Source organism: Capsicum annuum, chromosome 6 (genome assembly GCF_002878395.1).
Source record: "Capsicum annuum cultivar UCD-10X-F1 chromosome 6, UCD10Xv1.1, whole genome shotgun sequence".
NCBI lineage: Eukaryota > Viridiplantae > Streptophyta > Magnoliopsida > Solanales > Solanaceae > Capsicum > Capsicum annuum.
Window position 1 is genome coordinate 216,145,041 of NC_061116.1, and position 13,284 is coordinate 216,158,324.

The window sequence follows — 13,284 nt, forward strand, 5'->3', positions numbered from 1 at the left end:
CAAAATATTAAAATAGATGCATGAATAATTGAACTAAAATAATTCCAATAGTAATTAATTAGCTGAGGTACTCTTTTTAGATCAGCATTTAGTGAAGGGATTAATCTCCACTGGTATTTACAAAATACCGTTTCAATTCATCTTATTTCATCAAATCTGGGATGTAATAGAAAATATCAAGAAAATAACAAATACTTTTTGGTTTTAATTCTGCGACATAGAAGGAATAGGAAAAGACCTTATAGAAATATTTTAAATTTAAAACGAATAAGTCGATCTGGTCTACGAATCTATTCTAATTATCAATGAATTCCGAAAATTTTAGGTGAAATGAGGATTGTAATTCTTTCTACTTCTCGGGGTATAATGCAGATTAAATGTACTTATAATGGTGTTCAATTATCAGAAACAGAATTTCCAAAAAATTGGTTGAGAGATGGGGCGTGATTTTTTCTTCTTAATCGAATTAGAATAAAATAGATTCATTCAGTAACTTTCACAACAATCGGAATTTGACCTGGGCCGATTTACAGATGAGGAATTAGCATACTGATTCTAGTGTGTTGTAGATTCTTATTCAGGATTTGTATTATTTGATGATGCAATGTGAATCGCTAGAAACATGTGAAGTGTATGGCTAACCTAATAACGAAAGTTTCGGATGAAAGAGGATGAACGGAGACGGTATTTCGTAAATACGTAATTATCAGGCTATAATTGGAGATACTATTATTTTTGGTACAGAAATTTGCCAAACTAGTATTTTATAGAGAGTCGACAAGCACCTAGACCTAATAAGATTAAATGAATACCTAAAATTATTGTAATTTTATTTCGATCTTTCGAGACATAACCAAAGAAGCATTTAGCGAAGAGATTAATGTCCACAAATTGGTGCTACACAAATCACACACGTTCTTTTACGTTGCCGACCCAACAACTACGTACCATTTATAGAATAGTAGAAATAGAATACTCAAAACAATAAAAAGACAAAAGTGAATGACATAACAAAAAAAATGTTGGTTTATTAAAAACAATTTAATATTTGATCAATCATCTGTCATTTACCCCATTGAAGTTGAATACACTGAAAGTGGCCATCCCTCAATTGTCCTTGTTGGAATTTAATAAACCATTTCCTTCTTTAAACTAAAGGCTTTATCACAGTTGACTATTACAAGTATTATTATAGTATAATAAATAGTAGTATCTATTTGGGTATGGCTCTATGTAACATAGTGACCTTTCCTATACATAAATTGGCCAGTTAGTAACCTATAGCTCACACGTCACAAAACTTTCTTTTTTGAATTTCCTTTATGCCTTCTTCATCACAACTTCTCAAGAATTTTATTCTCTTATTTGGATATTCAAAAGTATGAACAATCCAACTAGAATAAAATCTAGGTTTATGCTAAATTTAGCCTATGATAGAGGGTAAATATCACATCTACATCCACACAATTAAAACAGAAAAACTTTTTTCGTTTTTTTTTTTCTTTATTTGTGTTTGCTCCCTTCATTTGAATTCTTGAGAAAGTGAATGGATAAAGGGAAGAAGAATTCAAACTCATCGATACTCAAGAAATTGGAGGGATATTTATCGATGAAGAAGGGAAGTCGAACGATGATCTTGTCAAAGAGCAAATCATGGCATAGTGGTACCAAAGCAGAGAGTCAAGTAGTACTAGCACCACAAGGGTGTTTTTGTGTGTATGTTGGGCCAGAAAAAGAGAAGTTTATAGTCAAGGCCAAATATGCAAACCATCCATTGTTCAAAATGTTGCTTGAAGATGCTGAAATGGAATATGGTTATAGTAGCCAAGGACCTATTTTGCTTCCTTGTGATGTTGATCTCTTTAACAAAGTATTGGGCCAGATGGATAGTGAGAAAGAGATTAATGGGCCTGGGTGTGGGCTTGCATCTTGCAGCCCATTTAGTCCAGCTAGGCGTTTGGGGAATGGTGAAATGGGCAAGGGTTATGGCTCTTACAGGAATCTCCCTACACCAAGACTGCTCAAGCTCAACAGTTTTAATCAACTATATACATGAGAAGTATAATAGAAAAAATATTGCTGTGGTCTTTTCTGAATATGCATATGGATTTGTAAATTGCTACAAGTTGCAATGAATAATATGTTGTGTGTTCTCATGCTGTCTTTTCCCAAGTGCTTCATCTTAACAAGTGATGACCACCAAGGTGTGGTAGATGGATAAGATTTCTACACACAATCAAAAGTTTCATCATCAAGTCTTCAGAATTAAAAAACTCTAATAGGATTCTACTATGTTGCCACAATTGGCTCAGTAAAATTATACAACTGAAATCAACATAAAGCATCTGCAGATACACATATTAAGCAAAAGGCAAGTGCAGCAACGATAATAAACCCTCATACCATACTTTTGAGGCTTTTCATAATTATGTTCAAGACTCAACTAAATACACAATTATAGCCACACCTTACATCTGACCAAATGTCAACTTGGATAGTTTACATAAACAACGCATAAAACAAGAAACTGAACTATAATTTTGGGCATCAGAGGGTAGAGTTTTAAAAGAAATGCAACTATGCAAAGGTTAAATCTATAAAACAACCAAAGACAACAAATGCCTTACAAACGAACCCACTGGGTCACCATCTTTTATATCCAGCTAAAGATACAACTAACAGGAAGTATAGCACCTAATACCTATCCTTCTACTTGACTCGTAAACTAAGCATCACTATCATCAACTTCATTTTTGTCTTCATCGCACTCAGCCTCAGGGTCATCACCTTCAATTTTTTCTTCATCATTCTCAGTCTCAGGATCATCACCCTCATTTTTTTCATCATTCTCAGCCTCAGGGTCACCGCCTTCATTATTTTCATCTTTCTCAGCTTCAGAGTCATCACCATCTTCCTCATCACTCATGTTATTTATTACATCAGTGATAATAGCCTTCAACTCCGCTTTCCTATGCATCAGATCAACACCAAAATGGTTTCCTGAAATGAAGACCAGATGTGTGGTCAGTCGCCAAATTAGAGAGCAGTACTATTATTCTTTTTTAAAATAAGCAATACGAGAGTTTCCTTAGGTCATACCTAGTGTTCGAATGATATCAGATAAAGTTGCCTGCATTTTGAAGAGTGCAATAAACCTGATTAGTAAGAAAAGGTGATGTTCTTGTGTATTTAACACAAGAATATATCACTTACAGAGTTAAAATCCACTTCTTTCAGGATATTTTCAGCTGCTGCATGAATTTCTTCATTGCTGGGCTCTACCTTGGCCTTCTTGCCACTTTTTTCTTTTCCTATTCCAGAAGATTTTGAAACTAACTTTAAAAATGATAGTAGATATGGATGACTACCAAGAGATTTAGAGTTATAATTATCAGAGGTATTAAAAGAAACTATAGGCGAGAATAAGATATTGGATGATCACAGAGGTATTAAAAGAAGTTAAATGGAATGGCATATCAGGATAGTTGATTGAAAATACTGAGGGCCACTCCACATTGTATGATGAAACGTCATTCATCACACCAATATCAGAAAACAAAAACAAAAAAACATATTGATTTAATTATCTCAACAAAAGTGAATAAAAACACACTGAATCAGCAATGAATAAACAGAAAGTTACTCACCTCCCTTTTCAGAAACCTTAGCAACAGACTTGGTAGAATTTTTCTTGTTTGAACCATTTTCCTGCACTGCCTCATTTTCTTTTTGACTTTTCTTTTCAGCTTTTTGTTTCTTAGGTGTAACTAGTGAATCAGCATCAGAAGCTCCTCTTTTGGAAGCAGTACTTGAAGAGATCTTAGGGTTAACCTTTTTCACAGCCTTGGGTTTCTCTGTAACTTTGTTTCCAGAATCCTTCTTTGAAGAAACATTCCCATTGGACCTCTTTTTCTTTGGTTTCTCTTCCTCTTCCTCTGAACCACTCTCTGAATCCTCCTTTGAAGAAACATTACCATTGGACTTCTTTTTCTTTGGTTTCTCCTCCTCTTCCTCATTCTCTGAACCACTCTCTTCTCGGTCACTTCCTACTTCATTGGCTTCCTCATCATCATTGTCATCGGCAGATTCATCTCTAGTACTAGATGGTTCATCATCAGTTTTGTCTTCCTCTATTTCCGGTGACTGATTGCGCTTCTCCCCTTCAGATTTCTTGTGCTTCTTTGAACATAAGAAAAATTACTTTTTCAGCAAAACATATGCATTTGCAGAAAATAAAAGCAAAAATTTTGAAATTGTGTCCAACTAATTATAAAGCAGACAAAACTACAGACTCGTGAAATGTTTTAAAGCAGATAAAACCATGCATAATTTTCTCTCAAAACACATTGGAATTACAACTGAAAAATTTGACAAACATGTGTATCAATTTACTCTACATGCATTAGATAACATTCTTAAAAGCTGTTGACTCCAATGTGCATTGAAGAGGTAGTATATACAAATTTTGAAATAATTAAGGTTCTTAAGAATGTGATAGTGCCACTAGTTAGTCTTAAAAGCCTAACCACTCCTGTACCCCTTTAGAGGTAAACTGGTGTCATTCTTTAGGTCATATACCTATAGGGGGTCCATAAGATCTGGGAATTGATCAGCATGCAACAACATTTGGTGCCAAAACACAGGTATATGTAAACCATTACTTTGAAGTTTGAGGTAATAATTATTGTAAACTACAAATTTGTTGCAGTATCAGGTTTTTGAGAAGGAAGAAGTCAAATAAGAGCTAACCTTTGCTGACTTTCCTGAAGCTTTGTCTGCAGAACCTTTCCTTTTGGATGTTTTTCCCTTCAATTTTCGCTTCTTACTCTTCTGAGAACAAAATGAAACACAATAACAGGAATAACAGCGTTATGATAAGTATATGGTAAAAGGATACCAAAGCCACAACCAAAAGGCAAAACTATGAGAAAGTGGAGGCAGCAAATGTAGGATCAGCTGTACCTGTTCCTTTTCAGCAAGCAAAGATTCAGTCGTACTATGAGGAGATTCCAGGAAGTCCAATAACTTGACAGAGAGCTCATCCTGCAAAGTGAAATATGCAACAATAATGATTAGCAGATATACTCTGTAGTGGAGCATACAGCAAACAGCAAAGCCATTGATAATACATGCCTTCTTTGATGCAGATCTACTAACTGGGATATTGAGTATATCACAAAAGACCAGTAGCTTTTCTTTGACACACTTGTCAAGCTTCTCTTTGATTTTTGCCCTCTGTTTTTCCTGCTTGAGAGAGAACAGGACATTACACAAAATAGCCTATCATAAAGTCACTGGACATTAACACTTTCATATTCCATGCACATATATCACATCACTAAAAAAGACATAACAAAGAATCATCAAGATCTAGAAAAGGAGAGACTAACTACCTCATTTTCAATCCAAACATATCCAGAAAACTGCCCTATGTTTTTCTTCAAACTATGCGCCTGCAAATGCAAGGACTTCAATTGAGACGTGACTAAGAAGCAATACTACCATAACCCAAATAGAATAAGTTGTGAGTTGAAGAGACAGACAAAGAGAGTGAATAAGTGGGGGCATAAAGTTTTACGGCTTAATATATTGCAAAAGTGAAGAAGGCTATGACCTTTGTCTTCTTGCCAAAAAGAATACTATGAAGTGTCTGCAGGTTGTCATCAGGTTTTCTCTTGGACAGCATATATGCCACTGAAATATTTAACAATACAATAGTTATCAAATGGAATTATCTTCACATTTCAGCAAATTTACTCAACCAAAAGAAGATCAAGGTATATAAAGCAACCACAAAAATAAGTTTCACAAACATAACAAAATGACAGAATACTTCAAAATTTGCAAGAACATCATATAAAATAGAATGGCACAACAGATTATGAAAACTAATGCCGATCAAATATGAAATTGTGCAAATATAAACTTTTTATACAATCAATCCTCTTAAGTTTTTATAACAAAGATCATGCCTCTTATATGAGAAGAAAAAAGAAAAAGAAAAAAAAGAAACAAACTACTGTATTTCCGCTAGGCTATTCATTGTTCAAGTGTGTCAAATGAAATTTGTTTACCACACCTATTTGTCTGCAATGTACGCATACAGTCCTATGTTCATATGTATATTAAGAATAGCAAAGGGTACAGCAGAAGCATCTAAATGCTTCATCAGGCTCATCAGATCCAATACCTCCCTTCAAAATAAATAAACTTGTAACAGATAAATGAGACTAAGCAATTGCAGCACAAACTGAAAATACAAGAATCAAACACAGCAACTTTTTTGGCACATGAAGCATAATTTTTATATTACAATCTCAGTGAATATTCACTAACTGATATAAATAAACCTTATCAGTTTCTTTGAGATAAACTTGATTTAATACACATAAAAGCAAACAGGAAAATATATAAAACTCCACCAAGGGAAAAAGTGAGTGTACTGAAGGAAGGGGGGGGGGACGCACCATTTGGGATGTCCTTCAGCTGTGTACCTTGACCCTGCATTTAAACACCAGAATGATAAGAGGGAATCCTTAATAAAACAATAAACAAACTCTAACCAAAAATAAATGAATCAAGGAAACCCAAAACAGAAAAGAGGCAGGTTGCTAAACTTGGGGGTGTTTCGACACGAAAACGTTTCACATTTTTGGAGTAAATCCAGAAAACTCCAGTATTTCAAGAATTTGGAAAACAACAAAAACCTGTTTTTCACACCAAATAACTCACAATTTTTTAAATATCTAAACAACAACAACAACAACAACAAACCCAGTGTATTCCCACTTTGTGGGGTCTGGGGGGGGTAAGATGTACGCAGTCCATACCTCTACCTCTGATGAAGTAGAAAGGCTGTTTCCGAAAGACCCCCGGCTCAAGTTACGAGATATCAAACAAACACATAGTACAGCACAGAAGCAGATGACATAACATAGATACTGCAGCCATAAGGAATATAAAACAGAGTAAAGCAGGAATGCAGGAATATAAAGCAGAGGAAAGCACACAGATTCGTAACAAACATAGAACACGGAACACGGAACAGAACATTGAATACGGAATCATACCAGGAATACACCCCCACCAATTACCTCCCTACATTAGCGACCCGAACAGGCCCTAATCCTCTGCCGTAATTCGCGTCTTCCAGACCTTCCTATCTAGGGTCATGTCCTCGGTAAGCTGTAACTGTTCCATGTCCCGCCTAATCACCTCACCCCAGTACTTCTTCGGTCTACCCCTACCCCGTCTAAAACCATCCAACGCTAGCCTCTCACACCTACGGACCGGGGCATCCATGCCCCTCCTCTTCACGTGTCCGAACCATCTCAATCGTGCTTCCCGCATCTTACACTCCACTGAAGTCACACCAACCTTCTCCCGGATAGTCTCATTCCGAGCTCTATCCCTTCGGGTCAGTCCACACATCCAGCGCAACATCCGCATTTCTGCCACCTTCATTCTTTGGGTGTGGGAGTTCTTAACTGGCCAACACTCCGCTCCATACAGCAAGGCCGGACGGACTACCACCCTATAGAATTTACCTTTAAGCTTGGGCGGCACCTTCTTATCACACAGCACCCCCGATGCAAGTTTCCACTTCATCCATCCCGCCCCGATACGGTGCGAGACATCCTCGTCAATCTCACCGTTACTCTGGATCACGGACCCGAGGTACTTGAACTTATCCCTTTTCTTTACCTCCTGCGCTTCTAGCCTCACCACTACCTCATTCTCTCGCCTTACGTCATTAAACTTACATTCCACATACTCTGTCTTGGTTCTGCTCACCCTGAACCCTTTAGACTCCAGAGTTTGCCTCCACAGCTCTAATTTTTCGTTCACACCCCCTCGCGTCTCATCTATCAGGACTACATCGTCTGCAAAAAGCATACACCACGGCACCTCCCCTTGGATACGCCGCGTTAACACATCCATTACTAGCGCAAACAAAAAGGGACTAAGAGTAGATCCCTGATGCAATCCTGTCAGGACAGTGAAGTGCTCTGAGTCTCCTCCCGCCGTCTAAACAAAAAATACTTTTTTTATTGTATCAACTTACCTTTTGGATCAGACAATCATACCTAATTCGTTTCAGATTGAAGCATAATTCATAGAATAAAATGGATAAAAAGCACGCCTCTCATAAACCATTACTCGTTCCTTTTATACCCGTATACAGGACATAATTCAGATTTCAAGAGCCAAACCACTTGACTTGAACGGAATATTTAAGACTTTTGAAATTAATATTGATGTAATTCATGATATTTAAAAGCTATACGAAAAAATTGATCAACGAAAAAAACAGTTTGAATCTCAAAATCTAAATTGTGCCACATAAATTGAACAAAAGAATTAACATAAACAAGAACAGCAATAAAGCAAGTGAATTTTAAAACCAACAAAAAAAGAGAATTATACCTTCTCAATGGACAAGGGTTTGGTAGCAGAACCTCTAGCAACCAAAGATTCAAAATACCTCTCCACTGTTTTCCTTTCCCTCGTCGGCCTTGAACCGGGTGTTTTCGGCGAAATTGCATCATCACTTTTCGCTTCCTCCTCTTTCCCTACACCTCCATCTTCTTCTCCCCTCATCACAACTTCTTCCTTGTCTACTTCCATTTCCTCTTTCTCCATTGTTACCTTCTCGTGTTTCTGCTCAACTAGGGTTTCTTCCACGGCCGCCATGAATAGGTTTTCTTTGTGATAGAAAAATCGTGGTGTGGTGTGGTGGGTTAGGCCATTGTTTGATAGATATACTGGAAATTGAAACTGCTGAATTTTTTGCGGGAAAATTCTTTTGGAAAAGGGCGGGTAGATCTGGAGCTAAAAGTTAAATAATAAAATAAATAAAAAAAGGGGGAATTTTTGAATGAATTTTGAATTTGTCTGAAAATTTGGGGATAAATATGAATTTGCCCGCCAAATGCCACGTTTGGTTTCAGGTCAGCTCTATTGACCTGACCTGGTCGTTCGGTATTTTGGAATCGTGTGGAGAAAATTATCAAGATGATCCTTGAAGTACATGTGGGTTGGACTAATTTAGTCCCTACGACGTGTAATTTGACAAATGTAGTCCTTACATTATGCTAAAAGTTGATGTTTTTATCTTAAATAATAAAATAAATGGATACCTTCAAAAAAAGTTACTTTATTTCAATTTATTTGTTTGATTATTTATTTATTTAATTAAAACTATATATACAATGTTAATATGTTTCCTTTCTCGGAGTTTTTATATCCTTTTTATCTATTTATGTGGTATGCTTTCATTTTTAGAAATTTTGTGCGACTTTATAAGGCGAGCCTAATATTGATTAGGATTCTTGGAAGTTATTCTAGACTAAACCCTAGCTCCCACTTATATAAAGAATAGCATACTTGAAGAGGCATCTCCATATCGCATAAACTCCTGAAATATTCACAAACACATAAAAAAGAAATACATATTAGATCTTTTGGAGAGACATATCTAATATCAGATAAATCTCTTGAATATTCATAAAGGGACACAATTTCCGGTCTCAATCAAATATTGTTTTCTATAGTTACCTTTTTGTAATTAAAAATAATTTAACTTTATAATTTTTTTTTAATTACTTTAATGAAAGTATTTATAGTCATATGAATATATAAGATTTGTTTTGGATAATTATTTTTCTTTAAAAATTTTATGTCTAAGTCATTGCACTAAGGCTATCTAATGGGTCGATTTGGCCTGGCCCGACCCATTAGGAAGTTTGGCCCGATCAGTCCCCAGGCTATTGGACTGCCTGTTCTGGGCTGGACCAAATTTTTTTTGGGCCCAATTTTATTTTTTATTTAAAAAAAAAAACTTGAAATTGAACCATTTAGGTCAAACTAGCCATTTGGCCCAATGGCTATATAACCGTCTGGAGCCTCAAACAGCTAGTTGGCCCACTTTTTAAAATTTAAAAAAATATATTAAAATATTTTTTAAAATCCAAAAACAAAATTTATAAATACCCTACATTTTCAAATCATTTTTCACACAATTTTCATTCTCTTTCAAATATTCTTTATATCTCCTAAAGTGCTCAATTTTATTTTTTAATTTTACGCTTACAAATACGAGTGGAATTTTTCTAAAGTCGCAACTTTTAGATACTTTCAAAATTTGGTATTGTCGTTCCATCTCTTACTTTTAATTTTTAATTAGTGTATTAATTGTTGAATATTTAATTTTATTATTTTTGTGTATTTTGAAACTTTTTTAGTTTGATTTATATTATGGATAAATTAAGAAACCTCGGTAAAAGTGTCAAAAAAATTTATCTCGGAAATGGTAGTAGTAGTAAAAAGCGAATTAGTGGCGGTAGAGGTAATTCAAGTAGTAGATGTACCCGTGTGTCTCAGGTACCGCTTAGTCAACCTTTTGAGGAAGAAATAGGTGTAGGTGCTCACGCTATGCATTATTTAGAAGTTCAAGAAAATTACGGTATAGAAGAAGAAAATGAAGTAGATTTGGTTAATTGAAATGAAAATATTAGCGAGACACCCGCAGTAGAAAATGCTAATGTTAGGTATGAGTCGGTTAATCGTCCCTCCCGTCCCCGCGCCCCAAGAGCTCGTAGACCAACTAGTATTGCATGGAAATTTTTTACTAGTATAGAAGGAGAAACTAAGGTGTAATGCAATATTTGTCAACAAGTATATGAGCATAAAAGGAGAGGCAATCAAGGGGGTACGGGTACATTAATGAGACATATAAGAATCAAAAAGAATTATTTATTGTACAAGGTGGTAAGACTGTTGGTGGGCCAACACAACTTAGAATGGACCCAACAACCGGTCAGGTAATTAAGAATTATAATAAATTAAGGGACCGAAAAGAAATAACAAAAATGGTAGTTGTGGGTTATTTGCCTTTCACTTTTCCTTCTTCGGATGCTTTTATTCATTATATTCAAACAATTTATAATCCTATATTTAATGGTATTCTTAGAAGTACTTGTCGGACCGATATTTTTAGACTTCATTCACAATATATTTATTATTTATCTACATTGTTAAAAAATATTCAATGTAGAATGAGTCTAACTTCTGATCTTGGTCGTGTTATTAATAGAAATGATTATTTAACCATTACTTGTTACTGGATAGATAATAATTTTGTTATGCAAAAATGTATTCTACCTTTTTTGTATGATGAAGATCGTAGATATACTGCAGAATTTATTGCTCAATTTATTAGTAAAGTTGTAAAATTTTACGGTATTGAAAGAAAAGTTAAGTGTATTGTTTTTTATAATGCTTCTAACAACAACACTGCTATTGCAAAATTAAAAAATGATCTCTCTGCACCGTTACCTGAAATATTTCATATTGGGTATGCTTGTCATATATATGTAATTTAATTGTAAGATATGGTCTTGAATTTTTTGAGTTTTATATTGAAAAGATCCGACTTATTGTTGGCTTTATTCAAGAAAATAATAATAATAAAAAAGGAGTGAGGGAATTTAAAGTTAAATATGAACAAAATGAACTTACGCCGATATTTATGCCTGAAGAATGTGATACTAAATGGAATGCTACGTATGATTATTTAAAAACTTGTCTTGCATATAAAGTGCCTATTACATTGACTTTTAACCAATATTGCGGTTTATTTGCTAATTCGGCTGAATATATGCTAAATGATTATGATGATTGGGTTGCAATTGGTGATCTTGTTAAGTTTTTGAAGAAAATTTATATAGCTACGGTTAAATTTTTTGGTGCTTATTATCCTACTGTTTGTAGTATTTTAGTATATTTAGCCGATATTTCTGGTTTTCTCAAATAATTTAAGAATAAAAAAGGTTACAAAGAAACTGCTAATACTATGTTTGCTAAATTTTAAAAATATTTTTTTCGATTTCCCCTGTTTACTTTGTTGATGCTATACTAAATCCATGTATGAAATTTTATGCAATGTGTCACTTTAGTACTCTTATTTATTCTAACTTAGAGATAAATGCTAACAATGATTCTGAAGATGAAGAACAAGAACAACCAGATTTGTATACGGCTATGAGTGATGCGAACATTTACTTAGAAAAATTATGTAACCATCATGCCGATTTACTTATTATAGTTGTACCGACAAATATCACTCAAACTGTCGCTCCTCATGCTCCCGATGAGTCATCAGCTTATAAAAAAGCATCACATAATGGTTTTCCTGATTACCTTTATGATTTAAATGTTTGGAACAACGTTGAGGTGGGAACTTACACAACAACTTTTCGGGAAGATCTTAAGTATTATCTTCGAATGCCGATAGAGGAACGTAAATGACGGATCAACGCGCTGGATTGGTGGAAGAATAATGAAAGACAATATCCTGTGCTTTCAAGATTAACTAGAGATATATTGAATGTTCCCATGTCAACTGTTGCATCGGAGAACACTTTTAGTCAGGGACGACAACAGCTTAGGGACAACCGACACTCATTGGGGAGCAATGCTATCAGCTATGAATGTTTTAGTTTGCCTCAGAGATTGGATTAGAGCGGAATGAAGAAATCAAAGAATAGAGGTGGAGCCGAAAGACAAACAGAATCTTGAAAAAATTATGACTTCAAGGGAAAACTCAGCACAATCAAGTCCAATGCATGATTTTGTCCCCATTGATTTTGACTATCCTATGTTAGTTTCCGTTAATATTAACATGAATGAATTGAAAAAATGATGCAAAATTTGTAGATTTTCATTCATGTAAATTATAAATTTTGGATCATTTTGCAATCAATGAAATACAATATTCATTCACTCCTTACTTTGTAATGTTTTTTAATTTAAATTGAATTTCTAGTTTGAATTAAATACCTTGTTTTAATATATTACTAATTTACTATCAAACTTCACACTAAGTAATAGACAATTAAACGTAACAAACATATATACACATAAAGAAAAAATATATATTTTTTTAAGTTCAAAACCTCAAGTATTATTATATTGAGTAACATATTTTCTATAGTCTCTAAATTATATATATTTAATATTTTAGCGTCTACATATAGTGTATATAGGTTGTATGTATATCGTTTCAATTTTCAAGTGATATTTTAAGTAGTATATATTATATTCTACATATATATGTAAATATTTTTTATATATTAAAATAATATATATTGAATATGTATATATTTTTAAAGTAGTATAATATTTAGTGTATATATGACTATATGTTATATGTGTATATATTTTCTAAAGTAATATGTATATAGTGTATATATGTTGTATGTATATTATTTAAAGTAGTACATA

At 34.2% G+C, this 13,284-nt stretch overlaps 2 protein-coding genes across 5 annotated transcripts; one reads left to right on the forward strand and one right to left on the reverse strand.

The window, feature by feature from the left end:
• Positions 1–1,228: 1,228 nt before the first annotated feature.
• LOC107875811 (auxin-responsive protein SAUR71) lies at positions 1,229–2,163 on the forward strand. Its single transcript, XM_016722657.2, has one exon. It carries the CDS (start codon positions 1,547–1,549, stop codon positions 2,054–2,056), a length of 510 nt encoding a protein of 169 aa, XP_016578143.1. The 5' UTR covers positions 1,229–1,546; the 3' UTR covers positions 2,057–2,163.
• A 213-nt stretch (positions 2,164–2,376) lies between these two features.
• Positions 2,377–8,995, reverse strand: LOC107875812 (DEK domain-containing chromatin-associated protein 1). 4 transcript variants are annotated; one of them, XM_016722658.2, is made up of 11 exons: positions 8,428–8,995; positions 6,468–6,501; positions 5,615–5,694; positions 5,394–5,453; positions 5,134–5,244; positions 4,963–5,043; positions 4,750–4,830; positions 3,648–4,179; positions 3,214–3,311; positions 3,100–3,130; positions 2,377–3,000 (listed from the first exon to the last, which is right to left on the reverse strand). In XM_016722658.2, exons 1-11 carry the CDS (start codon positions 8,692–8,694, stop codon positions 2,726–2,728), a joined length of 1,650 nt encoding a protein of 549 aa, XP_016578144.2. In that variant the 5' UTR covers positions 8,695–8,995; the 3' UTR covers positions 2,377–2,725. The 4 variants fall into 4 exon arrangements, with proteins under 4 accessions (XP_016578144.2, XP_047269938.1, XP_047269937.1 ...); XM_047413982.1 differs by having other exon boundaries at positions 3,648–4,176; positions 4,750–4,827; positions 8,428–8,912; XM_047413981.1 differs by having other exon boundaries at positions 3,648–4,176; positions 8,428–8,910.
• Positions 8,996–13,284: the final 4,289 nt, after the last annotated feature.